Here is a 27,976-nt window from a genome sequence, read left to right on the forward strand (position 1 = left end):
GATAAAATATGCGGTACCTTTACTACTCCTACAGTTATTGCGTATATATCTTGACGATGACTTTAATATTTGTATGTGAGAGAAATCTGGCGGAGTATTACTTGCGATTGGTACACTTAAAAAGGTGACTGAATTCTGGCACGAGTGTCACAATTATTTTTACTAGCTCTGCAAATATATCGAAAAATTCAATGTGACTCATTTAAAGGATCTACAAATTTTGTAAACATTCCTAGTGTTCAATTCAAAATCTTTTACTTCAATTGTTGTAATAAGAGCACGAAAATGGTTGAATGATATACGACGGCCGAGGTACGAACCATATACTTGACCAGTAATTATTTACTTGCGAAGCCCTGCGAAAATGAAAATGTTGCTGCAAGTAAAACATAACTTTTCAGGAAAACAGTCCCTTCAGTGACTTTCCTTCGAAATTTGTTTTTAAACTAACTTTTCTTTCCGGTTTTTCGAATTTTTGAAACACTGTGGCATCGGAGGGAGAGATGCCACAGTGTTTCAAAAATTCGAAAAACTGGTGTGAGTAAAATCTCAGGAAAAAATCAACAGTCTTTTTTTTGTTATGTAAAGAATAGATCATGCCCACACGTTAGTAAGCAGGCGTGACGCAGGTCCACTACCAAAAATGTTTTAACAAAAAAAAATTGAGGTCGGCCGGAGCATATTTACAGCAACTTTTTGACTTCTCTCCCTTAACTCCAACGACCCTGAAACTAGGATATGGAATCTAGGAATCCATACGAGTTCAACGAGCTATCACACGTTACTGCTGCTTCAAAATTGGCCGAGATATTGAACTTCGAAATATTGATGTTTGTATGATGGGAGTATAAGATAGAGTACCAAGAAGTCCGTAACCCCTCACGTCGCAGCGCCGGCACTGGCCGAAAGTCAAAAATCTTTTCGAAAATGCGAAAATCATCTTTACCGCCCATGAATTTTATCTTGTTTAGTATCAATCGAAAGGTCATATCAGCAGCTTTCACATGAGTCTCATCTTGCTATGCTCCGACTTCCCTGTAAACTTTTATGGCAAATTTGATGTCATTCGAAAGCTACTAAAAACACCTTTCTAACCAGACTAACCAGAAACTAGCCAGATATTACCTTTCGATTGATACTAAACACGATCAAATTCATGGACTGTCTTACAAATGGGGTTGATTTTCGTATTTTCGAAATATTGTTTGACTTTGGGCTAGTGCCGGCGCCGTGACGTGAGGGATGATGGACTTCTTTGTACTCTAACTTATATTAGCTATGTAGTTCTACTTGGATCTACAATATTAAAGTTTCAGGATAGACAAAACGACTTTATTCAGTGGGATACGAATTGAAAGTGAACAAAATGATTTAGGCTAAGCTGATCGAAAGCAGTAATTTAGTTTTCATGTGTCGGGGCCGAAAATGAGGGCAATTTTTCGAATTTTCTCGGGTTTCCGGCCCTCTGCATGAAAACTCACATGTGCACCTGTTTGGGACGATTGATTTTAGGCAATTTCGCGGATTGTAGGCCGAACGAAGTGAGGCTTACAAGCGAAAGTGCCTTAAATCAACCGTCCCAAACAGGTGCACATGTAAGTTTGTGTACCTGTTTTGGACGATTGATTCAAGGCAATTTCGCGGATTGTAGGCCGAACGAAGTGAGGTCTACAAGCGAAAGTGCCTTAAATCAACCGTCCCAAACAGGTGCACATGTGAGTTTTCATGCAGAGGGCCGGAAACCCGAGAAAATTCGAAAAATTGCCCTCATTTTCGGCCCCGAAGCATGAAAATGACTATTTTTGATACCAACATCGAAAGTTGATACTTTCGCCCTCGAAATCCGGGGCGAAAGTAAAAAAATGCAAGTTATGTGTTTGAGCGGGGAGAAAGAAAGAATACATAAAGCGAAAGTCAATATACATAATGCGAAAGTCGACTACATAATATAATAGTCGACTCTTGTCAATAAGTGTACTGCGATCGAAATTGAAATAAAGCGTACGCCAGTGCTCTTATTGAAATTAACATACGAAGTTGATAATTTTTTCATGCTTCGGGACCGAAAATGAGGGCAATTTTTCGAATTTTCTCGGGTTTCAAAACTCACATGTGCACCTGTTTGGTACGGTTGATTTAAGGCACTTTCGCTTGTAGACCTCCCTTCGTTCGGCCTACAATCCGCGAAATTGCCTAAAATCAATCGTCCAAAACAGGTACACAAATGACTATTGTTGCTAATGATTTATTAGTTATTTGTTAATTTTTGTGTGTGTTATTGTTGTGATGGCTAAATAATTAAATTTTTGATATACCCTCGCATTTTCTGGCTAATAGCCTTCATATTTCAACATTTTGTTCTGCTGTGTGCGATACGTATCAACTTTCGATGTTGGTATCAAAAAAAATAGTATGAACGACTCGGGGCAAAAGTAAAAAAATTCAACCTGTGCGATTGAGGCCCTTGCCTTCGGCGCGGGCATCAACTCTCGCACACTTGTCATTCGCCCCTTGTCATTCAATGTACTATTGCTTTGTTAAAATATTGTTGAGTGAATTGCTTATCCTCAACAACTTATACTTTCATCTACTCCTTACACAACGAAAGAAAGAATCACGAAAGACGGTTGATTTTTCCTTGAGATTTTACTCACGCCGTTTTTTCGAATTCTTGAAATACTGTGCGATTCCTTTTTTGAATTAACTTTAAAAGAAAAAAAATCCAAATCGAAAAAAGTATTGAGTCTCAGCACACTTGGCACACAATTGCTCTCAAAATTTTTAAATTTTTCTTGCAAGCCACAAAATATTGTTATTGTAATTTGTTTTTAAAATTAAAAATAATACAAAATACACCAGTATGCTAGTGAAGACCAGCTGTATGTTGCCACACTCATAGATTTGCAAAAAAATCCAATTATTGTTTGGTGTTATTTTAAAGGCGAAAGAACGGACTTCGAGAAGACGCTAAGCTCAAAAAATTCACCAGATTCACGCGTAGGCCATAAATGTTTTTGATTTTCGAGGTCCCATTTGAAATTTGTTAATTTTCGAAACGGTTCCGTAGAGCTTAATAAGAATATTGTACGTGTAAAAATTGCAAGAACACCCTAAGGCACACACAAACATCCCAACTACCAGTTCCATCTGACTAAAAGTCATAAATAAAACTTTTAGGTGAAAATGCATCAAACGCAGTTGAACATACCGTAGACTACCGTACTTTCGAACACTCCAAAAACTCCAAATCTATTCTCGATTATTTCATTTATTTGTAAATTTAATTCTATTTCGTTGTTACACAAATAATTTAAACATTTATTCATCGCCTCATGTGTAACCAAAAACACAAATTGATGAAAATTACTATCACAGAGTGAAAATTGAATCACTTGGCACTTATTAATAATAAATTATCAAAATCGCTAAGATGCTAAATTTTATGTCTACATAATGTACGCGTCTACTTAATATACTGTTCCGTTTCAATATTACAGTATACGAAACAGTTTTCCTATTGTAATTATAGATGAGTCGAAAAGCGTTCGATAAACGCCCATTCATTTCTCATTGAGGAACTAAATTTCTTCAAATCATTTCATCCCTTACCCTCAAAATTACATCCCTTGTCCCCCTTACCACATATTGACTTCCCACAGTTTCAGATAATTGTCGATAATCTCTTGGAACCATTCACGTTTATCCGGCTCCTTGAACATAACTGTCAATGCTTTTAAATCTAATGCTAAGATGGCTTCATTGCCTAGAAGACCGTCCAGCGAACGCAACAGTCCACCATTGCCGTGTAACTTCAGTAAACTGACATACGTAAATAAGTAGTACGAAAGTCGAAGTTTTTTGTGAGCCCATGTTTCGATGGTTGTGTTACCGCTAGCGCTTCGTATTTGGCCTAGATGTTCAGCATACCATGGGGCGAAATAATTGTAAAGATCTAACCGTGACAAAGCAGCTACACCGCGTGCTTTTAGCCGTTCTTTAATGTGCTTATAATTCTGTTTGCTGTAAACAAACACCTGGAACAATGAGAAAGACATTTTAATGAAATTACCGAACGGAATATTTAGGCCGTTTAACACATACCTGGTACAGTGAATTTCCAGTTACATATGAATCGATGTAATGCGTTCCAAAGCTATTCATAAATTGTACCGTTGATGTTGTATCACCAATTGACATATTACGTATGCGAGCGGATACATCTTCGTACAGTATTTGATTTGGTGGAATTGGTCGCGATAATCGACCCGTTTCACGGAAACGAGATACTCTGACTAGAACGTAACAAAAGTCTCCTTTGATAAATGATGAATTAATTCCTAATTTACGAGCAGCCACCTGATAAAATAAGAAGAGAAAATTTAGTGTTCCATTTCTGCGCCGGTTTCTACTGTTAAATAGGTACGCACTTCTAAATGCCAACCTCCTGTAAATGCTTGCCAAGGATTATCCAGTCTTTCTATTGTGAAATCACGAAAATATGCTTGGAATAGCTGCTTTCGATTGTCACAAAATTCCATATGAAAATCACCGTGGAATTGACCCGGCTCATTTTCTTCGGTAGTTACGGCTAATGCGTCGATACCCTGAAATGGAGTTACGATCATGGTCATTCATTTGCTAGCTAGTTGTTGAATGGAGATTTCGAAATACTAAATGAAAGGAGTAAGATAATGAAGAAAATCAATATTCTGGCGATTAAGATGTTCAAACAGTTTATGTCTCGGAACAGATCAGATCAATCTGAATTTTTCCAGATTGACCTGAAATTTACCCGATCTGAATGTGATCTGAAAATTTTGATTCTGATCTGAAATCTGAAGACTTGAATCTGATCCAATGTGAATGATCTGAAGCGATCTGAAGTCCCAAGAATAAAATTTAAAATTCCAAAACTTGCTACTATTATAGAAATATTTGGTGCAGGGGCACACTCGCGGAGCCTTGCAGTTCATCAATTTCTAATAAATTAGTATTTGTTTAGTCATACTGATTTTCAGATTTAAGATTGATCCGAAAATTTCCAGATTCGAATTTTCAGTTTTCAGATCCGATCAGATCTGCTTCGAGCACTAAAACAGTTAAAGATGTGCCGTATTCAATGATGTTCGTTCAACATTACTGGAACATTTTTGGAAAGCTTAATGAAAGCTTAAAGCCCTACATCCGTTAAAGTGACACTATATTTTAACTGTGTGCATTAGGATTAGGATAAAGTGGGTAAGACAAGGGTCGTTGAAGCCTATTCATTTTGCTAGTGATTCAGAGAGCAGTGACCTGTTGGTTCACTGTGATTTTTTTATTTTCCACATAGCGGGGTATCTGAAGCTTCTCTTGCAAGCTCGTACGCTATTTCGTTATCTATGTACATTTAGGGTTCCCATTCGCCCTCTTTTTAGAGGACATGTCCTCTTTTTTCATCACGTTATTCTTTTTTACAAAAATTCTAAGAACATCACTTTTTTGAAGAAGACGTCGTCTTTGTCGTCTTTTTCGCAGCGCGGAATTAACTAATAATCTTCTCTGTCCTAGAATCTCTGAACGGTAATACAACGAAATTTCCATCACAAAAATTAAATTCGCTCGCTCCGCTCGCATTCTTTACTACCTCATTTTTTCATACATTAAAATAAAAGTTAGTCATTTTACAAGAACAGCGTAGCTGAACGAAGTCTGTATTCAGGTAATATGGAGTGGATTTTATCACTGAGAAGGAATCCAAAGAATATCAGGAAGATTTCAATGCATATTGTACGCAGAATTTTTTGTTTTTAGCATGAACTGGTGTAAATTACAAAATAGTTGCACAAAGAGCATGTACAGTTGCTGTAATTCCGTGTCAGAAATTCACTTTGTGCCACCGAGAATTGAAATACGACGGATTTCAATATCGATAACTAGATTGAAATGTCCAAAATTACAACACCCGTTTTCATGGCTTATTACAACACTCAAACCAGTGTTGAAATGAAATTCGTATGAGTTATTACAGCATTCGTTTTAAAAAAAATGCAAAGCAACGTGATCGATCAAATTCGAAGAGTGATTGTTTACAATGAAAATTCTGAATTTTTGTGCATTTGTCTATTTCAATTCTCGGTTGGCACAAAGCATGATGTGTTACACGTATTGTAATGAGATTTTTTCAGTACACGACCCAATTTTCTTTACTCGCTCCGCTCGTAAGGAAAACTTGGGTCTAGTGCTGAAAAAATCAACATTACAATACTTGTAACACAACATACTATTTCGTCCTTTTTTTTAATGTCAAGGCGTCCTCTTTTTGTCCTTTTTTTGATGCCGAAATGTCCTCTTTTTCAAAATTGAAAAATGGGAACCCTACAGCCCATTGTACACAGTACATTGTACACAGCAGAAAAGGAATCTACGTTTTTTACGATTTTGTACTCATTTGCGCCTTGCCTATATTGAATTTCAATTTATTTGGGTGAATAAAGCCTAAGAGACCAAAACTCATGCCTTACACTTCCAGTTCAGTTTATTGAAAGTGCTCCACAATATTTGTATCAATCGACTGAAACTGTCGAAACAGGCCTGTAACTAGCCAGACAACTCAGGGAAACTCAGGGGGGTGGCAAATCGAAGATAATTTTTCTTTTATATGGCGAAATTTAAAAAAAAATTAAATTTTAATTTAAAAAGAAATTTTCAGAGGTGCCAATGCCAACCCCAAGAACGGCTAGTTACGGGCCTGTGTCGAAATTAGTGTCTTCTCTTATTTCTATCAGTCACACTGCAAAATCACAGAAAAACTCGTATGACCACTGAGAATACCAAAGCTGCAACATTTTATTTCATTTTTTTTTGTAAAAACATTTCTTTAGCTGTTTAGAACATCAAAATCTCAAGTTTCTCACTTTTTTGCGAAGCGAATTATGTTTATTAGGTAAGCTTAACAAACGAAATTGAAATTCACACATTTCAATAAAATAAAGTGAGAAATCATCTTTGAACGTCTGAGATACAACAATGTAAAATCCCAATCATGAGAAGTCGTTGCATTGTGTATATAATGTAAATGTATATAATACTACGATGATATACTACATCATTTATGTGTATCTGCTGGTATTTGATTTATTTTTGTAATTAGCGTCTTTCAATAACGAATAAATTAAACTTGACCTTAGTCATTATTATGACGATAATGTTCGCCACAGTGGTTATAGACGTTTATACAGTCGTAATAACAATAAAGCCACTTTAGAAGAATATTTCGTTTAGCTCCACCGCAACCACAATTATAATTTTTTGAGAAACTTTGATAATTACAGAAAAAAAATTCACATAATTGAACATCTGAAAATTAACAAGAGTCCATCTCGTCGTATACCACGTTGATTAATTTAAAATTAGCATAGAACTGGTATTTCCAGTAATATAATACTTTGATTGGATGAGTAGCAAGTTTTTCGTATTACCTAACCGATTTCAAACATTTTCTTACAAGTCACAAAAGTTTAATTTTTTGTTTGAATCTGAATCATGAATAGTTAGAGCGGTGCAATGAGATCATATTCCCATTAAAAAGAATACCAACCCGAAACACATTATTTGTTGGCTCCTTGAAAAGCCACTTTTCGGTATCGTTGTACGATATCACTTTCATCGATATGCTCAAATATCCATAACGAACGAACACGTTGATTGCTTTGCCAACACGAAGTTTGGATTCGGTTTTTCCAAAACATAGGTCACTAACAAATAGGAATAAGACGCCTGCGATGCCAATGGTTTTTAAAAGTTGATTCATCGTTCATTTGTTACTAAGCACATTACGCGGTGACCTGTAATTAGGAGAAAAAATTTGGTTGAAATTTATCGAAATCCTTTAAAATGGCAAATTCATGCGAATTGATGGATGCGGTAGATTTAAAAAAAAGTTACAGAAAGTCGATTAAAAAATAAAGTTAAATATAGGAACAATGTGGATAAAACCAAGTCATCTATTCGGACAGCAAAAATAAGATTCTTTTCAATTGCTTTTAAATTTGGGAAGCACTCAGATGATTTGAGTTCAATTGGCACTTTTTACCGGTTCTTTTTTTAAACCAATTTTTTATAGTAAAAGGAAATACTGAACAATCAAGTTTGAAGAATTTGAAAAACAAAAAATCTGTATTCTTAACGTGTAAGAAGAGTGATTCTTATATTCACATCACGACAAATCAAATATGTTGTAAAATTGTGAAGTTGACGTTGTCGTTACGTATCCTCTACTTGTTTGAATGATAAAGATTTCGGAGAGCAACTCCAGTTGTAACTATGTGAATACGTTTTCATCAACACCTTTATTCAAAACTTTTTGTTTCGATGGAACTTATACTTTCCCAGCGATAGAGATAAAGTACTATGACAACAATTTAAGAAGATCGTTTCTACCAATTAAGTCACCAACGTCAAATAATATCTAAAATAAGTAAATTGTTTTGTTTATGGTCTCTTATGGCCAGGCAAACAATCTATTCTATTTCACGGTGCACACGAGCATTAACATTTTGCGTCTTCCAAGAATTCGTTCTAGACTATTTTCGTTTTATTAATTTTGATTTCTCATGACCGTCTTCAAGTCAACATGACAATATTAAGTGAAGGTTTGGACAGCGGAGTGCGCAGTTTTTGATATTGTCTCAAACTCTTTAAGCTATTTTGCCAAGGCTATAAACTGTAAGAGGTCGTGCGGATTATGATAAGCGGGTGACACACCATTTTCTAATAAAAAAACAAAAAAAATTTCACACAATCAAATAAATTCGCATTTCGTGAATTTTGTTGTATGAAAAAGGTGTCTTCCCGCCTATATAATGACCTCACCTTGTTGTTGATCCTTGGATCTTGCAACACATTCTTGACTAAATATTTGCATTATCACTTTTCCCACAAAAAAGTGAATTGTTCAAAATTAACCCAAAAAGGCAAAAATTTAGATAAGAATGTGTTGTTGTAGCTTAAAAAAAACAATACTAGAAATCATTGCTGACATATTTCGTTGTATTTTGAAGCTCTCGTTCACACTTAACTGTGGCATTTGTGCAAAGAAAATGTTTTTCCTGGTTTTGTTTTTAATGCCTGCGTTACAGTGCGTAAGATTGCGTAAGATTTTTTTTCTATTGGGTTCAAAATAGTTTTTTTTTTCTTAGAAAACAATTTCGCTGAACTCTGACATTATCTGACAAACGGGAAAAGGTTTCGCTATCAACGTATTGAGGTAAAATTTTGAAGATCTTTTTATTTTCATAACAAAATATTGGTTAAAGCAACGCACTTCAAGCATGAGTGGTACTCTAAATAGGGTACTGAAACTGAACAGTGTATCGAACAAATTTTGGCACTGTAAAAATATTTGGGCAATTTTTTCATACAAAACAGTACTCTATTTGGCAGCTGTCATTAATAGCACTTTTGCTTGAAGTGCGTTGGTTAAAGTCAAGGATATATGTTAGAAAGAAAATTGTTAAAATTTAGGTAAAATTGAGTCTTGATCTTGGTCAATAGTTTCTGTGAAAATCAAAACATCCGCAAAATTCTTACTCAATACGTTTGTAGCAACATCTTTTCTGAACACAACGTTCAAAAGTTATCCATGTCTCATCAGGGCATGGCTACAGTGGCAGAGAATAACCAACCCCTACAAGGTTAGTCACAGTTTATGGATGTAAACCTTTGACGAATCAAAGGCGAAATGTAACAAAATTTGTCATTTTGCTATCGCATGCTGACAATCGTGTAACTACCGAGAAGATATCTACTCGTGTTTGTGCAAGAACAAAATAAAAATTGGAAGCCTTATAATAGTCACACGAGTAAATGTGACATTTCGCTTCAAATATGAAAATACTGAACACGAATCGGTTCGCTTAAGCCTCACGAACTGAATATTAATTGCATAGAAATATTTCCGTCTACCAACTGATATGTAAAAGTACGCGTTGCAGGCGCACGATATAAATAACGAGTCACAAAGGAAAAGCTCAGTGCTTCACGAAAGTAAAGTCAGTATAGTATAACACGAAATGCGTCTTAAGTCTCTGATCGTTTTAGGTATTACACATTAGCACTTTTAATTTTTTTTTTATATTCTTCTGTCGCAATAGCTTAGCTGCAGCTGCACGTCTTGCTTTCAGGTATATCACTGGCTATAACAGACTATGCTCCTTGTGCAGCTAAGGTTTATGATCAGGCATCAATGAATGACACCATACCAGATAAGTATTTCAACAATCGAGAAGAGAAATTATTCCCTACGTCGTTCAATCCGCCACTAACTGATAATGGTGGCCAGCCTCCATTTAAATATCCATTTGCATTAAGCCCGCGAAACATATACGCCAATGGATGGGCACGACAGGTTTCCGCAAGGGAATTGTCGATTTCTAAAAAAATGAGCGGAGTCCAAATGAGATTGATTATGGGTGGTGTGCGGGAACTTCACTGGCACGTAGACTCAGAGTGGGCCTACATGATTTATGGTGAAGCGCGTGTAACAGCCGTTGATGAGCTTGGTCGTGCGTTTGTCGACGATGTAAAGCAAGGTGATCTATGGTTTTTTCCGGGCGGTGTCCCACATTCTATTCAGGGCTTACGAAATGGTGCGTTTTTCGTACTGGTATTCGATAATGGCATGTTCAATCCGCTTCAAACATTTGGCCTCAGCGATTGGTTGAATCACATTCCTCGAGATGTGTTGGCTAAAAACTTCGGTGTCTCAAAATCCGTTTTCAATAACTTGCCGAGAAAGAGCCTATACATATTTGGAGCAGAATTTCCAAAGCCATTGGCGATAGAAAGGGCAGAAGCGGAACGGGGCACAGGACCAATGCCGCATTCTCTAGCATTCTTCGCAAGCAAAATGAAGCCCAATGTTACACTGTGTGGGGGGGAGGTGAAGATAATCGATAAAAATAATTTTCCCGCTACTAATACAGCAGCTGCAATTGTCCGACTTAAGCCTGGAACGATACGTGAATTACACTGGCATCCTAATGATGATGAATGGCAGTATTATATCGAAGGCAAGTTTTCTGCTTAAAATGCCATGATTAAGTTGGTGTAGTGAGTGTTCTTAGGTGAAGGCCGTACATCTGTCTTTTATGGAAACGGTCAAGCAAGGACATTGGATTTTCAAACTGGCGACGTGGGATACATCCCAAAGTCATTAGGACACTACGTTGAAAATACTGGCAATGTCGACTTGGTCTTTCTTGAAGTCTTTGCCACTCCCTACTATGAAGATATATCTTTGGGTAGCTGGTTAGCTCATACACCGACTACGCTCGTTAATAGCCACTTACATACAGGACTCAATTTTCTTAAATCAATTGATAAAGACAAGACTCCAATCAGGGAGTGAAATCAAATGAAATCAAAATAAAGCACAAAATGCCATTTTACAAATTTCCCTTGAGGCAACCTTACTTCTTCCTCTTCTTTTTCAGCCTGTTTGTATCCACTGCTGGATGTAGGCCTCCCCATTTTTCTTTCACTTCGACTTTGTGCAACTCTAAATTTGTTTTCGGATGCTTTCGGTAAATGTTAACGAAGCGAAAACATACGTTAGCATACGTTAGGACTCACTCATCGAACACTTGATGTTTCAAACTATTTTTCATTTTGTTTTGGAAAAGCCTGAGTTTCCCACAGTTAACCATCCAAGACCAATTCTACGCCTTATATCTGGTTTGGTTTTCCAGACCCAGTTTCAATTTGTGACTGTACCTTAGAAATCTATAAATCCTTATCTCGAACATTAATGTCTCTGTTCGATTATTCGTTCAGCTATTGTTAACATGGTTCATGCTTGATGTAGATCAACTACCATGAGGCAACATGAGATCCCAATAATATTTTTGATCCCAAGAAGATGTAAGGTCACTGAAGGAATTTCCTTGAAGTAGGAGCGGAACTGCAAGCAGTTGTCATTAAAATTCGAAGTCAAATGTACGAACATCATGCGGCAGACTTGCAAATATCAAAATTAGTTAAATGAAATTGACTCAAACACAAATCTGAAATGCATTAAAAGTGTCGGCAGATTCTGCACTGAACGATCTCATCAAACGGGCTTCAACAAGTTACAAAGTTCCTTCGATGTTAGAACCGAACGACACCTCTCGGGACTATAAGCAAAGGAGAGTGGATGTAGTTACGTAGTCCTCACGGCCGTCAATTAGCTTGGGAAACAACGTACATGTACCCATTCTGTTCATCTTACGTCAGTGGATCGGCCTGGCAACCGTGCTATAAGTTTTATGTAGACTGTAGGACCTACAGTGTGAGTCGAGCTTTCTTGGAATTCATCTGTTTATTGTTAACTCAGTTTTCATTGAAATCACTTAGAAAAACGTTCTAGATCGTCATATAACCCTAATCAAAAGCCAAAATGTAGTTATGACAAAGGCTAAAAGGGCATACCTACTGCACTAGAAGTGCCGCAACTCATTCAAAACTACTCATAGTTCTTCGTATAGTTGCTGTTAGTTGTTGTCAATAAATAAAAATGATTTAGACGGCACGAATTGTGCTGACTACCAAACTTTCTTAGAACTGTTACTCGCCAGTCTTATTTTGCTTTTTTTAACATAGTTGAATTGTTTTTTCAAGTTCATAAAGAACAGCTATGTCATCGACAGTAAAGAACAAAATTAGATTCAACAAAATCTATGTGACAATTTACTCGGTGCGGTTCGGATACATTGAAATTGAACGATCGTACATAACATGCTCTATTGGTAAATTAACGTTAGAACAGCAAATTTATTTGTTAGTTAATAAACAAAGTGAGATTTCCACATTGTATAAAACAAATTTGCACTAAAACAATATAATGCATGAAAGACGACTAAGTTTACCTTCACCATGAATGGAAGACATACACAGGGTGCATACCGATTTTCTAATACTTAAGTTTTAGGATCAATTTGTACGATATCTGTAAACCAGACAATGTACATTTCGTAAGTTTTGTCCTTCATCAAAAAAAAAAACCTTTCGTTTTCAAAACTTTGAACGACGAGCCAAAGGAGTGTTTCAGTTTCTCAAAATTCGTTTGTGAACTAATTCCACGCATAATGAAATTGGGGGCTAGACAAGTTGTTGATTTGTATCGTGACTGATGGTGTTAAGAAAATTGCAATTCAAATTATTTAAAATAAAAATATCCACCGAATGAACAGACGTTCAAAGCAAACCGATTATTTCGATGTCGATTTACTCGATTTACATGTAATGCAATACAATGTTGCGTAAGTAAAAGTCGTTTGTGACTTCCATGTCTTCTCTGGTGATGCGAAATATGTAGAACGCATAAGTTATTTTATTAGAGATTGTTCAGAAGCGGGGCTAATAATGCTAAATTTGAGTGTACAAATGATCGTGATTTTCTGAAAGCATGACAGATTTTTCTGAGATCGTAAAAGTAAAAAAAAAATTATAGAATTTTCCGAGATTTTGTAGGATTTATAGACCCGTACGAAGTTAATTAGGTTTACTATTACGTTTTAAACACGGCGTAGTAGAATGTCACAGCAAGAGAAAACCATTTGTGCCTGTCCAGAGATGTGAAGTCAGCAAAAAATTAGCGTTTGTTCTTTTGTCTCTATTTGCTTTGAAGGAAGTAGCGGTAGTAGCGCAGTGTTATGGGTTATTGGACCTTAATAGAAAATAATTATCTTGGTAAAAATAAAGCTTAGAGAGCTGCTGTCAAAGTGGAAACTATTCTTTATGTTTATGTGTTGGGTGTGTTTCAGGTGACCTTGCTATTTATATAAAGCTTTAATGAAAAAAGTGTGAAATATCAAGATTCGTGTCAACTAACTACAGGTCGACTTTTATGTTTTTAATTGTACCCTGTGTATGATTCGCAGTTATTGTCCATTGCTTTAGGTAAGTACGTAAATAAAAGTACAACCACAATGTAAAACATTGTATATAAATGCAATGCATCCAGTACCTAGCTTATACTTCAAACAAGAGACCAGCATAGAAAGTAAAATAAAATTAATTTTTATTTCAAGAATATTTTATGTGGAAATCATTTGCGAAAACATTGTAAATTGTAAATAAAAATAATGCAAATGTGGCAAGTCGGCAAATAAATTAAAAATTTGTAAACTAATGTGACTACATTAACAACAAATTGACACCCACATGTTTGGAACTATAAAAATATTCGATTTTCTTTGTGGAAAAACAAGGACACAATGGTAACGGTGGAAGTATACGATTCCGAATTCCCTTGATCAGGTTGTTGATTTTCTAATTTCTGGTGACGTTGTTCAATGAAAACCAGACCTTCACCTCTTGTACTCCGCTAACGACAAATCCGTCAATGAACTCTCGGTAATTAGTTCTTAGTGTAGAGTCTCATAAACTGAAGAAGTAGAAATATTCTTTTATCGACCGACAGGTGGAGAGAAATAAGAAGTCACCAATTCCATTCTCTTTATTCATTCTACATACATCACCTATGTTATGCTTCACTTTTCGGAATAGAATGGATATCGCATACGGAATGAATAACATCAATTGGATTGTAATCGTTCAAAGTGTGACTTCTTACATTTTTCGTACTGTATTAGAAACACTTAGGTCGAAGGAAGTAATGGTCGATGTACCGGCTAGTTATATTCTCAGCTCAATTCGAATCTATTTAGAAATCCGTTCTGTAATTAATCAAAATTGTAAAACTAAAGTACGAAAATTCTGTCCGATATTATCAACATTGTACATTGTACAAGCACTAATTTCGTGGCCCCGTGTGTGATAATCTGGTTAAATATCTCTTTACCCATGAACTACAATTAATATGCGTTGTACGCTTCAAGAATTACTTATTCGCAGCAAATTACAGCTGTAAGATATATATACAATTTCAACGATATAACATGCCATGGTCAACGTACCAACAACAAATACATTTCGGATAATTTGGTGGATTTGGACTAGTTGATACTAGTGTTTACGTTGAGTTACAATTTACACGATTACGTCAGTAAAACAAACGGAAGACTTCAATTTTGAATATCGATTCGGTAAACATTGAGTAACACCTTTTTACCATTAGTTAATCAAATTAAAACATTAAAAACGAAACACAGTTGCACTGGAGCCATTTTTACACTACATCGAAATATGAACCGAAACATTTTGCATAATATTTAAGATTTTAATTGTAAATAAATCAGTTAGGTTTTTATATCGGATTCGTTAAACAAAGCGAACAAATAAAGCGGTCAGATGATACGATACTTTATAACCTTGTCTAATTGATGTAAAAAGCGGTGAGTATGTACCTACATTGCAAAACATATCTTATACTTAGTTACGCTAATCGAATATATATTATGGATTTAAAGATGAATGATTGAACCAAAAGGTGACTTGTTTGTGATAACATTTAAAAATCTTTTATTCATAATGTTCTGGTATTTAATTTGTTTGGGGAAAGGTTGCCTTGCTGTTGATTAATAATATTAATCTGTCTACACACATGCCCAATTATTATTACCATTTAATGAAATTAATTAAATTGTTGATAAATACAAGGTAATTTCGCTATTGATTTGTCTTAGCGACGTAAGAGTTATTAGCTACTGTTGAATAGTTTTAGCGCCGCTGAAGATTTTCTATCATTAGCGTATTGCTTTAATTGATACCCCAAAGATATCCTAAAGATATACACAATAAGTCCACAACTCCCCTGGGCTTTTTTTGGGGAAATATTTTTTCTTCTAAGTGTGGTTTAAACGTATCGTAAATACTTGGCAATACATTTACGATACGTTTAAATAAACATTTTGTTTGTGATTTATGGTTGATAGAAAATCTTGTCGCAAATTTTACAACCGTAACATTACAAAACATAATATCCATCGTAGAAGTGGTAGAATCACGAGGGGCAGATATTTGTAAATTTCGTTGATTTTCAACGATTTTCTAAGGATTTTCTTTACCATTTTTGCTGAATTTCCAAGGATTTACATCGATTTTTAACGAAGTTCTTCCTAAGCTTAAAGGATTTTCTTTAGTTTTCTGAGGATTTTTTGAGAATTTTCTTCGATTTTGAGGACTTTCTGATGAAATCATTTTCTACAATCGCTAAACCGAACTGTTGTGCAAAATAGCGTATGCATTGTAGTTTTCAAACGATTTTTTTTTAGTTCGAAAACTCGCAGTCTCCAATCTAATGTCTTCTGAGACTGTTATTTTTACCAGGGTGCCCCTCATGGAATCATAAAAAGAAATTTCCTTCATTTGTCCTAAAGTAACGTTCAGCTATTTTACTGCAAACTTCGATGACGCTTCCTAGCTTTGAAGTAAATTAGTAGTAGTAGAAATAAGAAATTAGAAATAAGCCACGATCTTGTCATCCAATAGTTATTGAAAAAAAATGATTGAAAAATTTGGGTAGGAAAAATCGGTAAGAATAGTTATTTACGCATCTGTTGTGGACGGTAGATTGTAGGCAATTTCGCGAGTTGTAGCCCGAACGAAGTGCTATCTAAATTACGACAAAAATTTCGAAATTCACAAGGCATGGATAATGTATGAAGCATAAAAGTAAAGCGGTGTGTCATTTTAAAATCTGTGGTTCCAGAGATATTCTCGCTAGCAAGATAAAAAAAAAATATTTCATGCTCGAACTTTTCGAAATTTATCAATTTTTACCGAAATTTACCAAAATTACCGAAATTCTCAAAATTACCGAAATTTACCGAATTTATGAATCGATAAGTTCAGCGAATATTCGGTAAATTTCTGACAATAAAATGCCCTGGTGTCTGTAGTAGTTTGATTATTTTACGAGTCTGAAGATTGCAGCCGAATGCAACGTAGAAAATCCCATTCGTCAAACTACGAAAGGTATTTCAATCGTAAAGGGATGTGAAAATGACCGTAAATATCACCAGCTAAGGAGTAATTTCCGTGGGTTGTTATAGTTATAGAGTTGATCAATTCTAGGTGGATAATTTTTGTTGGTCTAACATCACCAATCTATTAAACTGAACGGAATGCTTTGTTGTCGTCAATTTCAGTAATTTATCGTAATCTGGGGAGCTTTTTTTTACTTTCGAAGGCAACAATGCAATTCTTCTGTAAAATGCAAATATCTCTACATTTATATATCTGGGTTAAACTCATAATTTCATGTTTATTATCAATTATGATCACATTACAAAATGTTCAATAATTTTTTTTTTTTAGAAAGAAATCAGCGTGTGATCAATTTAATAAAAAAAACATCGTTTATACGCATTCCGAAGTGATGTTAGGAAATATAATGATTTTCAAGCATAAATTTTTATCAATATGAAGGCGCGACACCGTGACACACGCTGTTTGTAATCATCAGGCCGTATATTTAATATTGTGATGTTTTTTTATGCAACCTCTTTAGTCAAATAAACATGAATTAAATTCAATTCAAAGATTATGTCGTAACATCACCTGTTTTCTGAATATAATCAGTATCAAGGGCTTTTCAATTTTTTTAAATCTAGTTCAACCTTGACCTTCACATCTATATCGTTTAATCTATCATCAGGCTGGCTTGGAACCGTATATCATCGTAAAGCTTTAAAAACCGTATTTCGTACATGGTGTCGCGTATTTTGTATGTATACAGAACGTTTTTATCTTGCTAGAGAGCAGCGATAATTATTGTACTTATAGGCAGCACCATTTTAGAAATGATGTGTATAAACGAGGTGTTAATGAACTGCTTTTTCCTTAAATGATAAAAAAAATGTCAACAATTTTCGTATAAGAATCGATAAATTTAAAAATGTGTGCTTTTTTTCCATCTTGCTAACCTTGACGTAATGGTAAATATTATAATCGTAACACGCAGCACGCATAACATCTCTGATTTATGTATGAATGTACTCAACTGAGACTCTGTTTTTTTCATCTCATGCATACCTATTTCTCGTCAAAGAATTGATTTTTGCATGATTCGATCATGAGATGCGTTTTTATTGCACCTTTGATCATACTTGACACAATTATTTTATTGCTTATCGTTTAAATGATGCAGGTGATCAACATTGAAGATTTATTCAAAGTATTTCTTTTATCGGATGCTTCTAGACGGGGATTCTATGAAACATTTTTTTTTAAAACCTCTGCAGCAGAAAAACAAATAATCCTAAGGTGAGTAAATAGCTGATCTCGCACCTAAGAAAAGCGTTGGTAAATATAATTTTCGACACATTCGGTACGAAAGGTCTTATATGAAATTCGCGCTTTTATGTGATAGTTTATAACGGCTTCACCTCGGATCAAAAGACTTATTTTTTGTAATAACCACGTCGTTTTAATGTGCAGCACGAATATTTATAAAGGAATTCTTTAAAGATCTTGGATTTGGTTTCTTTAATAAAATTCTGAAAGTCTGTGAACTGGAAAACCTGGATTTTGAATATGACTCAACGCACTGCAGGCATGAGTGATCGTGGTGACAGCTGCCAAATAGTATGGGTCAGAAATTTTGCAAATGCTCCGAACAATTTTAGTGTTCGCACTTACAATTGACATAAAATTGATCCTCAATTTCGAGTGACCATAAATTAAGTACCGAAACACTAAAAATTGTTGTGTCAAAATTGAAAAATGCAAAATGTTCTAATAGCAATGTTAGGCTGCTACGGAAGATTTCTGACCCATACCAAATAGAGTACTATTTTGTATGAAAAACTCTTTCAATTTGTGCCAAAATTTGTTTGATACACTATCACCTATTTAGAGTACCACTCATGTTTTATGTGCGTTGATATACAACGAAAAATATTCAATATTTGAATTATTCTCGTTCCATATTTTGATGATCACTATCACTCGAACAGGAAACCAGAAATTTGTCATTTCATGTAACCTAATCAGGCTTTATAGAAACTCAGCTTTTCAAGTTCAGGTTCAAATTTTCTGCAAACAAACATGAACCTAATGAAATGTTCACACTTTTTGATTTCGAATTTGTTCGAACCTAACCTGTGCCGGGCCTTTTTTTGAAAGGCTAATAAATATTTCAACTAGAGGTATAGAATGTAATTAAAACTGAAAATTACTAACAATACCTGTCATTAACCTGTCATATAGGGCTATTCATTTATTAGTATATTACTTCCGAGGTTCCAAGTTGTGTATTTGATAAGTGGGCTGTATTCCCCTCTTGTCAAGTAACAACTTGGAATGGAACCTTGTAAGTACAATGCTTTACGTGTTTAGGCGATGTAAATGAAAATGAAACATGCCGTAACACGTAAATAGTCATAAAAAAAATTGAAGTACTAGATTTGAAATCAACTTGTTAAAAATACTTTGATCGATAGAAGTAATAGACCCGACAATATACTGGTCATATGCTTGCCATATGTAACAGGTTCACTTTACAGTGAATTCGTATCATCCATAGATGTAGATAGAACAAACAGTCCCCATACAACTTACGTCGCACACGTGCAGCGAGTGGCATGGTGTAAATTATGTGAGTGTTGATTATACTCAAACAATAAACACAACTGCATCTTCAAAGGCGTCTTGATGAATGGACTATTAGTGTGTGACGGTCTACATTCGGAAAATGAGGCAGAGGACACGTCATAGATTTTTCATTATTCCTTTTCATTTAAATATTGTGCAAAACATCAAGTGGCTGACCTTCTCTCAGTGTATCACAAAACTTAATTTAAATATTGAGAATGATTCTTGTAGCATGATTTTTCATGAACACTTCCCAAACCGGAATAATGATAAAATATGTTAACTCAAATGGCATTTGAGCTCTTATCACATTAGAACCGGATATGGGAATTCATTTATAAATACAAATGTTCAAACCATAATTGTCTTTGTATTATCTTTTCAAAAGGTTTATCTATCTCACAAAATATTCGTTCAAAATAAATATCCTGTGGTTCTGTGGTCAACCTATCGTTACTAGTAAGGTGTCGTTCACAAATGACTTTACTATGCATATACTTGCATTAACCTAATATCTCCTAAATCAGATCATCACGCTCGAACAGTATGTAGATATCCAGAATGAAAGTAACGCAGTAGCTACTCTCAGGTGAATTCGAATGTTTATTTGTAATTTAAAATATCGCTAAGAAGTTACTTCTGTCATAAGTATTTACGATTAAGACACGGTGCCCTTCTTACCGGCAAAGCTTTTTTTTTGTGAACGACCACCAAATCTAATGTGTGCCAACCTAATGTGACCAGCTAAAAAAATATTATTTCTGAATGCCAAGATGAAGTTCAAACAATCAGGTCTAATACAAATATTTGATCTAAATTAGCATGTGTCTTAACATGACTGACGTAATATTTTTAGTTCATGAAACTTTGATTGGGTCTACATATATCAATTTTTAGCCACTTTTTCCTCCAATTTGCAACCTTGAATTCGCAAACTAATTTATCCAGTGTGTGCCTGCCTTTTTTTACTCAAATCGGAATTATACAATATCTAAAAAGTAGAAATGTTTCTCTCTCAAAAAAAAACCGATACAATTTATATTATGCCTAATTTATATACATATTGATAAATGCGCCGCAGACACAACCTAAGGCAACCGGTTTAATAAAATTTTGTAATCGAAAAACCGATGTGGGTAATGCTTCGTATGACTTAAGACTAAATCAAGTCAAATATTATATCAATCAGTGTGCTGCATTATATATACACACATAATGGTATGCATGGAACTAACGCTCAAAAAATCGATTTACTGAATTTTTAGCGCCGAAATTGGATTAATATACTTTTCATGAATTTTATTTGTTTTAACTTCTTTCCTTTAGATTTTAATGTTAAGCAGTTTGAAAATCCGTCGTGCAGAGCACATTTAATCGTCGTGCAGAAAAATTATGCTACAGCAAATTTGCTACATTTTTTTTTTCGTTTATTTAAACGAATTGTTAAACCACAATAATTTTCTTGGCAATAATTCTAACGGAAATAAGATTTTTTGTTATTGTTGTTGTTGTGAGTCACTTTTACGGTGAGTGAACATTTTAATATCACAATTATGAAGAGCAAAACAATAAAAATGTAATGTACAAGAAAGAAGCCTTATTTGCCGGATAAGACCTTCGGATGTTGTCTCAGATTTGGGGTTGATAAAGCGTATGAAACAACGGACAGATAGGGACAATCAGGGATATTTGAAAATTTGGACATCCATTTCGTCATGTTAATAACAGATTTTAGAATTCAAAATTTCTTATTTTAATGAATTCGGAGTACTTCCGAGTGAATGTAAATAATGGTCCTCTTTCGCTATGATACCAATCGAGGGGTGACTCACTCCAGTAAATCTCTAGTAAATCAACAAAGTCAAAAATGTCGTTTCATATTTGTTGTGATTTACTGACTCTGAAACGAACTCCCCTCGCATTCAATACAATTCATGATTAATTTGACCTCAAAGTGACGTCTCAAAAAAACGTGTAAAAACCAGGACGCCCCATTTGAATGTCGGCGAACTCATTATTGAGCTTAAACCAAAATTATGGTTGACTTGGAATTGTCATTACCATTGCACAATAGCGGCAAAAGGACTACCACACCATAACAATACCATCCGATAAAAATCTTTTATTTTTATTACATTTCTTTGAATTTTTAATTATTTTTTTTTTTAGCAAAAATCTAAGGTCGAAATTTATCGGGTTAGCTGACCTTCTCACAGATCCATTTATTTGCAAAATTGAGGAAACTCTTTTTTTTCGTATGTCCAAATTAATGATCATGCGGATATTAATAAAAATAAAATTCAGTCATAATTATGCATTAACGAGTGTATTCGGTTCAGGCGAGGCGAGATACTATTAGGCATTTGATTGATTAGACAGTGTCTTTGAAATGGAAAATAAAGATCGAGGTTCATTCTCAACGAAACATTTTGAATTAATTTTGCATTGAACGCCATTCGGAATAAAATCTATTCTAATCTATTGGCTATATATTCTGTGACAACAATTAATAAAACAACAATAAAAATGCAATTAAATGAGTGTATCATTGTCACGAGAAGCGTAAAACATTTTCAGACAATCCATTGGTTATAATACAAGCATTTCAAAGTTGTTTTAATGAAATGAATTATGTTGAATGAAGATCAAAGGTAGCACGTCACCAATATAAATTTATATTAAGTTTAAAATGAGATTTTCGCATCTTCTTAACACAGCAGGTGCTTCGTTAATGCTTGTTATCATTAATTAGAATTTCTAATTAAAAAATGCAGAACTTTTGGAAAGAAATATTTTTACTCTCAACTTTCGTGTTTAGTTCTCCCTATAGGAGATAAGGATCAAAGATCGTGTCGTTCTTGTTTACTTTCCTTGTTAGATAAAACGTTTTAGGTTTTTTTTCACGACTGAAATAGTGTGAAGTAGAACTTTTTGTTATTGAGGGGATAGGATGATTAGTAATCCGATGACAATATTAAATTTCGTTGACTATGAGTAACCAGAGTGGGAAGCTGTGAATTTTTAGATAGTTTTTGATGTTGGTTCTAAACGTCTAAGTATTTCACCCACAAGGTTGAAGTAAGAAATGTATCTTCAATTATTGCGAGAACCGACTGTATGTTCATAACAATGATGAACATATTGAAAATCCGATAAGAACTCGACGATACTCTCTGAGATCTTTTCATTTGATCATTTGTTTGATAATATCTAAGAAGCAAAGGGACATCGGAGCTGACTGGGCAAAGGTCTACCAATGAGATTGAAATGGGTAGGAATGGTAGAACGACACAATGTAAAATATTACTTCACAATAATTACTACGCGATATTTTCTAAATCACCTCTGGCTATGAGGTAATCTCTGATCTTGTATGTCTAAACCGCTCTTTCTTTATGACAAAAAAAAAGAGTTGATTACGAAACAATAATCGAAAGGAACCAGACCAGACTGAATAATCACATGGTGTCGTCTTTTGAGTATTTTTCTCACGTAATATGGTTTCTCAAATGTTTCCAGTAAAAATGTTTATCAACCACGTTCAATTTAGTATGCACTTCAGGCACATAATTGTTATTAACATTTCCTCGATTTAAAATTTGACACACGCTTGAAATTCGAATATATTTATTCGAATTTATTATCAATCGCTAACAATCATAAAATGGATTATGATTATGATTATTCCAGGCACACAGAAAGAAAGGTGCATTTGCCGGTCGTTATACGAAATAGAAAGTGATTTAAATTCTGTCATTGTTTTTTTTTTAAATAAAGAGGTAAGGGATGAGATACTGACGGTTTTTTAAATAAAGAGGTAAGGGATGAGATACTGACGGTAGTGGGAGATTCTGGTGATATCCAATCAGTTAAGGTACGAGGGTCTTAAATAGTTTTTTATCACATACGCGCGGTGTTCGGATGTCAAAATTACTTAACTAGAAGTTTAATTCAAAAATTACACTTCAGGTCTATGTAGTTGTCTCGTTTTCGCTTATGTGATAAAATAGAGTACACACTTGTCACTATCAGTCTCGGCAAGACTCGACTTCTTCGTGACAAGTGTGTAATATATATTATCTGCCTAGAACGATGGTCTCGTCTCGATGTTATTCCTCTAGGGAAAATTTGTTTATTACGTTACATCTGTCCTCGGCACATAAAATAGTGTATGCACCTCCTAAATGTTTATTTTGACAAATCGTCAAAATAAACATTTTGGATAGGAGGGCATAATGCACCAATTCTTTGAAATAGTTGAAAAAAAAAGTACGACGTATGATGCAGCTAACACAGCTATATACAGTCACGTATACTTCTTTGAATCAATTGGATTTAGTATTCATTTAGAACAATAAGAACCAGCGAGAATGCATTTTAAGTGGATAATATTTATGGATTAAAGAAACATTCAGTCTGATGAATTTTCCTTATATTATGTAGGATGTAGTTTAGAACAACCAACAGTTGAAGCAATAGCTGGTTTACTGATGAAAATATCTTGCTTGTTTTCAGTGAGTTCCCAAAGGTTATCAATTGCTTCTTTAAAGTGTGTTTGAGTATATTTCTGAGTCACGTTTCGGAGAAGTAAAGTTTACAAAAATTTTTGTAATCTTCGACATTCAATTATCAAACCTGCAGGGTCGTCAGAGTTCAACGAATTTTTGAAACAAAAAATGTAAGATCGACTGTTGACCTAGGTTGCATTAGATTTGAGTGTAAATCTCATCAAAGTGAGATTGTTAATGCTATCAGTGAAAGGACATTATGTTATCTTAATCAAAAGATTCCTGAACACACACACCGAATCATTCGAATGGATTTTGTACATAAAATGAGAATAACAAAATGTTTTCGTATTCGAATGAACGATTTCGTTAAACTATTTATAAATTTACACTAACCAAAATAAAATCATGTTAAAAAAAGGGAGTGACATGCATGCAGTTGGAGGCAATTTGATAAAAATAGACTCTATCGAGACTCTATCTTAGTATAGTTTTACATGTGCAATAATAAAATCAAAACCGAATGCAACATATGAATTACAATTTAAGAGCTCGGTTGAAGTGATTCGTTATAACCAAATCCGATATGGAAAACATTCTTTCTTCAAAGGCACAGTACAAAATACGTATCCCTATCACTATATATACAAAATGTACACGGAACAAACAAACCACAATAATAACAACAAAAAAAGAATGACGAGATAAATAAATTTTGTTACGTCCAATTCATCTTCGTTGCGACTCAACATTTGTATTTATGAATAATATCCCATGTCTAGTGATGGAGATCGTGACACCGTTTTAGCAAAAATAGTATTTTAATCGAATTTTTGTTTTTAATAATTAATAAATCTGTTATGTACGCGAATTCCATCAATATTGATAAAAATTGATTAAGTAATAATATGGCTTTGGGTTTCTTACACTTTTATGCAATATTACTGGCCAGGCCATATTATAATACCTGAATAAACATATCACTCTGTATATATACGTAGATATATATCGTCTCGTCGAGTGTGTGTATGAGAGTAAAACTGATCATCAATTTTTATAAAAGACGGAATATGTTTGTTCAAAAAGTCGTTAAATATTCTTAAACGCAAAACTTGACATATTAAATGAAATGCAAACAGACATTCATCAATAAATTATATATAATGTTGGCTTGTGTGGATGGAAGTGTTTTGTATTATTTAAAAAATAAAATTTATTTTCAATTTCAATTCATAGATGAGAAGAACACTTTTTCGATTGTAACATTGAGATTACGATCTTCAATTTTTTTTTTTGTGATTCTAGTGATCTCACGAAAGATTGAAATCTGATTGGGTGATTATATAAGCTAAATAAGGCGAATTTCTTTATGATCTTGAACTGATTCTTATAAAAAGTTCTTCGCCTTAAATAAAAAAAAATTAAAATGCGGAGTTTGAACATAACTGCTTGAATAAGCCCCCCTCAGACAGACTCTATCCGATAACAATGAAACGATTTTGACTTTACACAATATTACAAATTCCAATGGTCAATTGAGTTCTTGGTTCATCCATTCGGTCTTATTGAATAGAATGTGATGCTAACAGAGAGAATTGCTTACAAGAAATCAGAACCGATTTTGTAAATAATTTATTTTAATGTTAAAAAATGTACTGTGATATATATACCAACCATAATAATAAGTGTGATAAATTGAATTTGATTGTTGTGTTATTCGGATTGTCAACTGATTTTGATTATATTATTATAATGTCGTCTCTCTTCGTTTTTATTTTAAAAACAATTTCGATGTATCCGCTGTGAAGAGTATACGACCAACTGATAGGAAATTCCGAACGAAGAGACAAAATTGATATCAAATGCAACACACAAAAATATTGGTTTTCTTTACATTGTCTCATTAATCGTCGTCATAATTAAATGTTTTTATTTTATGTTTCAGTTCAAACTTGTTACAGAACTATTTTATTATTTGATTATATTCACTAGAACCGCCAAAGTCAGGTGCACCTTGAAGATTTCACAATTATTATTTTTTTCTGTTTTAATTCGAAAGGTTGAGTCGGCTTACATTATTGTTCTTTTCACAACATAATTTTTTTTTTTATTTCTTTAATAAAAATTTTAAAGCATACACGAACAAACAACCCAATAGCACACACCGATCAGTTCAACAATAATTCAGTTGCACAATTTTCTTATTATGAATATAAACGGTCTGTTTCTGTTCCAATACTTTCGATTTCATTGTTAATTGAAATTAAATCTAAGCCAATGAATTTACATTTGATGGAGAGAAGAGATATAACAGGAAAAAAAATTTTTGGTTTTCCAAATTCAAAACAAAATCACACACACTAACACACAAATTTGTCCAGAATGTTGTAAAAACATTCGACGTTCAAAAAATTTCGAAAAAAAAATCAAAAACACATTTTAACCGAACCAATTTTTACAAGGGATTTTGAATGAAAAACGCAGTCGAAAGACAACAAACAACAACGGCGGTAAATTGAGTGTTATATGTTATAAGCTCAACGGTCAAATCAACTATGAATGAGACTATTCACTCTTATTGACTTTGCTGTGCGCTGAATGCTGAAAGCATTAAAAATAATATCGAATGTTTTGTGAAGATATCACAGAGTCGCTTAATTGTGTTGTTTGGATTTGATTATTTTATGGTATAATATTATGGTTTGTTTTGTAGCGCGCGAGTCGATTGGTGGTGCGAAAAATAAGAGCTGGTGTTTTATTCCTGACTCATATTGTCAATTGTATTGTTGTGCATAACGTTATGCGGAAAGAAAGAACAATCAGATTTTGACTCTCTTTATTCATTGACGGTGCGATATAAATACAGATTATGCACCTTCGGCCAAAATGTTTATTTTGACTAATTGAAAGTTACATATGTACCGAGCCGAAGGCGAGGTTATCCTTACAGACAGATAAAAAAAATATTGAAAAAAAACCAACCACTATGATGGTGAACTATCTGCACAAATTGTACGAATTATTAGAAAAAAAAAAATTCGACAATCATCGGTTCGAATTATTTTGTGTTGTTGTTCAACTTGTCCGATAATAATTTCATAGAACTAGCTGGTATACACGAAAGTTAACTCTCATACACCTATGGCGTTTGCAAGTAAACTGGTGCATCATTGCTCATAATACATGAATGCATTACTGACAGCAACGTGCATATGTACAATAACCTTCGTCCAGTGTTACATCATTATTTATGTACAATTTTTACAACCAGCATATACAATGTCTAGATGTATATTTTGTGTACACGATTCTGTGTTGTTTTCTCGTATTGTTAGACTTAAGCGAGACTCGTGCGAAGTTAAGGTTCCAATAGTTTTTCGCTGTAGCTCTGTGCCGTCAAGGCTAGTATACAGCATCAATAACGTTTTAGCCGTTTACAATGATGAAAGTGGGAGCAATTGAGTTAACATTAAAGTTGCCAATTCAAAATACACATGCAAAGAAGTGCACCGTAATTTCGGTAAAATAGCGACATTAACCAACATTCTCATTAAAAATTGGTTTATGTTAAGAAACGGTCTACAGCACAGAAAACAATCTGCTCGGGGTTATTGATACTTTTCATCTATACGGGCCTTTAAATGATATTATATTACCGACTCGTTAACACCAATAAAGAGACGTGTGTAACCGTAGCATAGTCTGCATTTGTTGAAATTAATTTGTTTGTTGCGGCTCTTTCAATCTTTCAGCACGGATTTTCGTTGTCGGAAGAGTAGTTTGCTAGTTGAAAAACGTTTTGTTTTCGTTCTGTTCGTGATTTTTATGCATATTTGCCAGTGGACCGACTATTATCTCACGATTTCAAAACATTTTACGCACGAGTTACATTAAATGCAGGACGAGGTAGGACGCGTCAGACCGATGACCTTGAATTCGATCGTAACCCT

At 34.3% G+C, this 27,976-nt stretch overlaps 2 protein-coding genes across 4 annotated transcripts; one reads left to right on the forward strand and one right to left on the reverse strand.

The window, feature by feature from the left end:
• Positions 1–3,626: 3,626 nt before the first annotated feature.
• On the reverse strand, positions 3,627–26,966 carry LOC119067468 (torso-like protein). 3 transcript variants are annotated; one of them, XM_037170458.1, is made up of 6 exons: positions 25,701–26,851; positions 8,166–8,302; positions 7,580–7,836; positions 4,428–4,604; positions 4,102–4,356; positions 3,627–4,034 (listed from the first exon to the last, which is right to left on the reverse strand). In XM_037170458.1, the coding sequence occupies exons 3-6, from the start codon at positions 7,790–7,792 to the stop codon at positions 3,636–3,638; spliced, it is 1,044 nt and encodes a 347-aa protein (XP_037026353.1). In that variant the 5' UTR covers positions 7,793–7,836; positions 8,166–8,302; positions 25,701–26,851; the 3' UTR covers positions 3,627–3,635. The 3 variants fall into 3 exon arrangements, with proteins under 3 accessions (XP_037026353.1, XP_037026354.1, XP_037026352.1); XM_037170459.1 differs by lacking the exons at positions 8,166–8,302; positions 25,701–26,851 and adding an exon at positions 26,949–26,966 and having other exon boundaries at positions 7,580–7,826; XM_037170457.1 differs by lacking the exon at positions 8,166–8,302 and having other exon boundaries at positions 7,580–7,826; positions 25,701–26,848.
• Positions 10,022–11,068, forward strand: LOC119067270 (oxalate decarboxylase OxdD-like). Its single transcript, XM_037170149.1, has 2 exons — positions 10,022–10,080; positions 10,164–11,068. The coding sequence occupies exons 1-2, from the start codon at positions 10,053–10,055 to the stop codon at positions 11,066–11,068; spliced, it is 933 nt and encodes a 310-aa protein (XP_037026044.1). The 5' UTR covers positions 10,022–10,052.
• Positions 26,967–27,976: the final 1,010 nt, after the last annotated feature.

Source organism: Bradysia coprophila (genome assembly GCF_014529535.1).
Source record: "Bradysia coprophila strain Holo2 chromosome X unlocalized genomic scaffold, BU_Bcop_v1 contig_12, whole genome shotgun sequence".
Lineage (NCBI taxonomy): Eukaryota > Metazoa > Arthropoda > Insecta > Diptera > Sciaridae > Bradysia > Bradysia coprophila.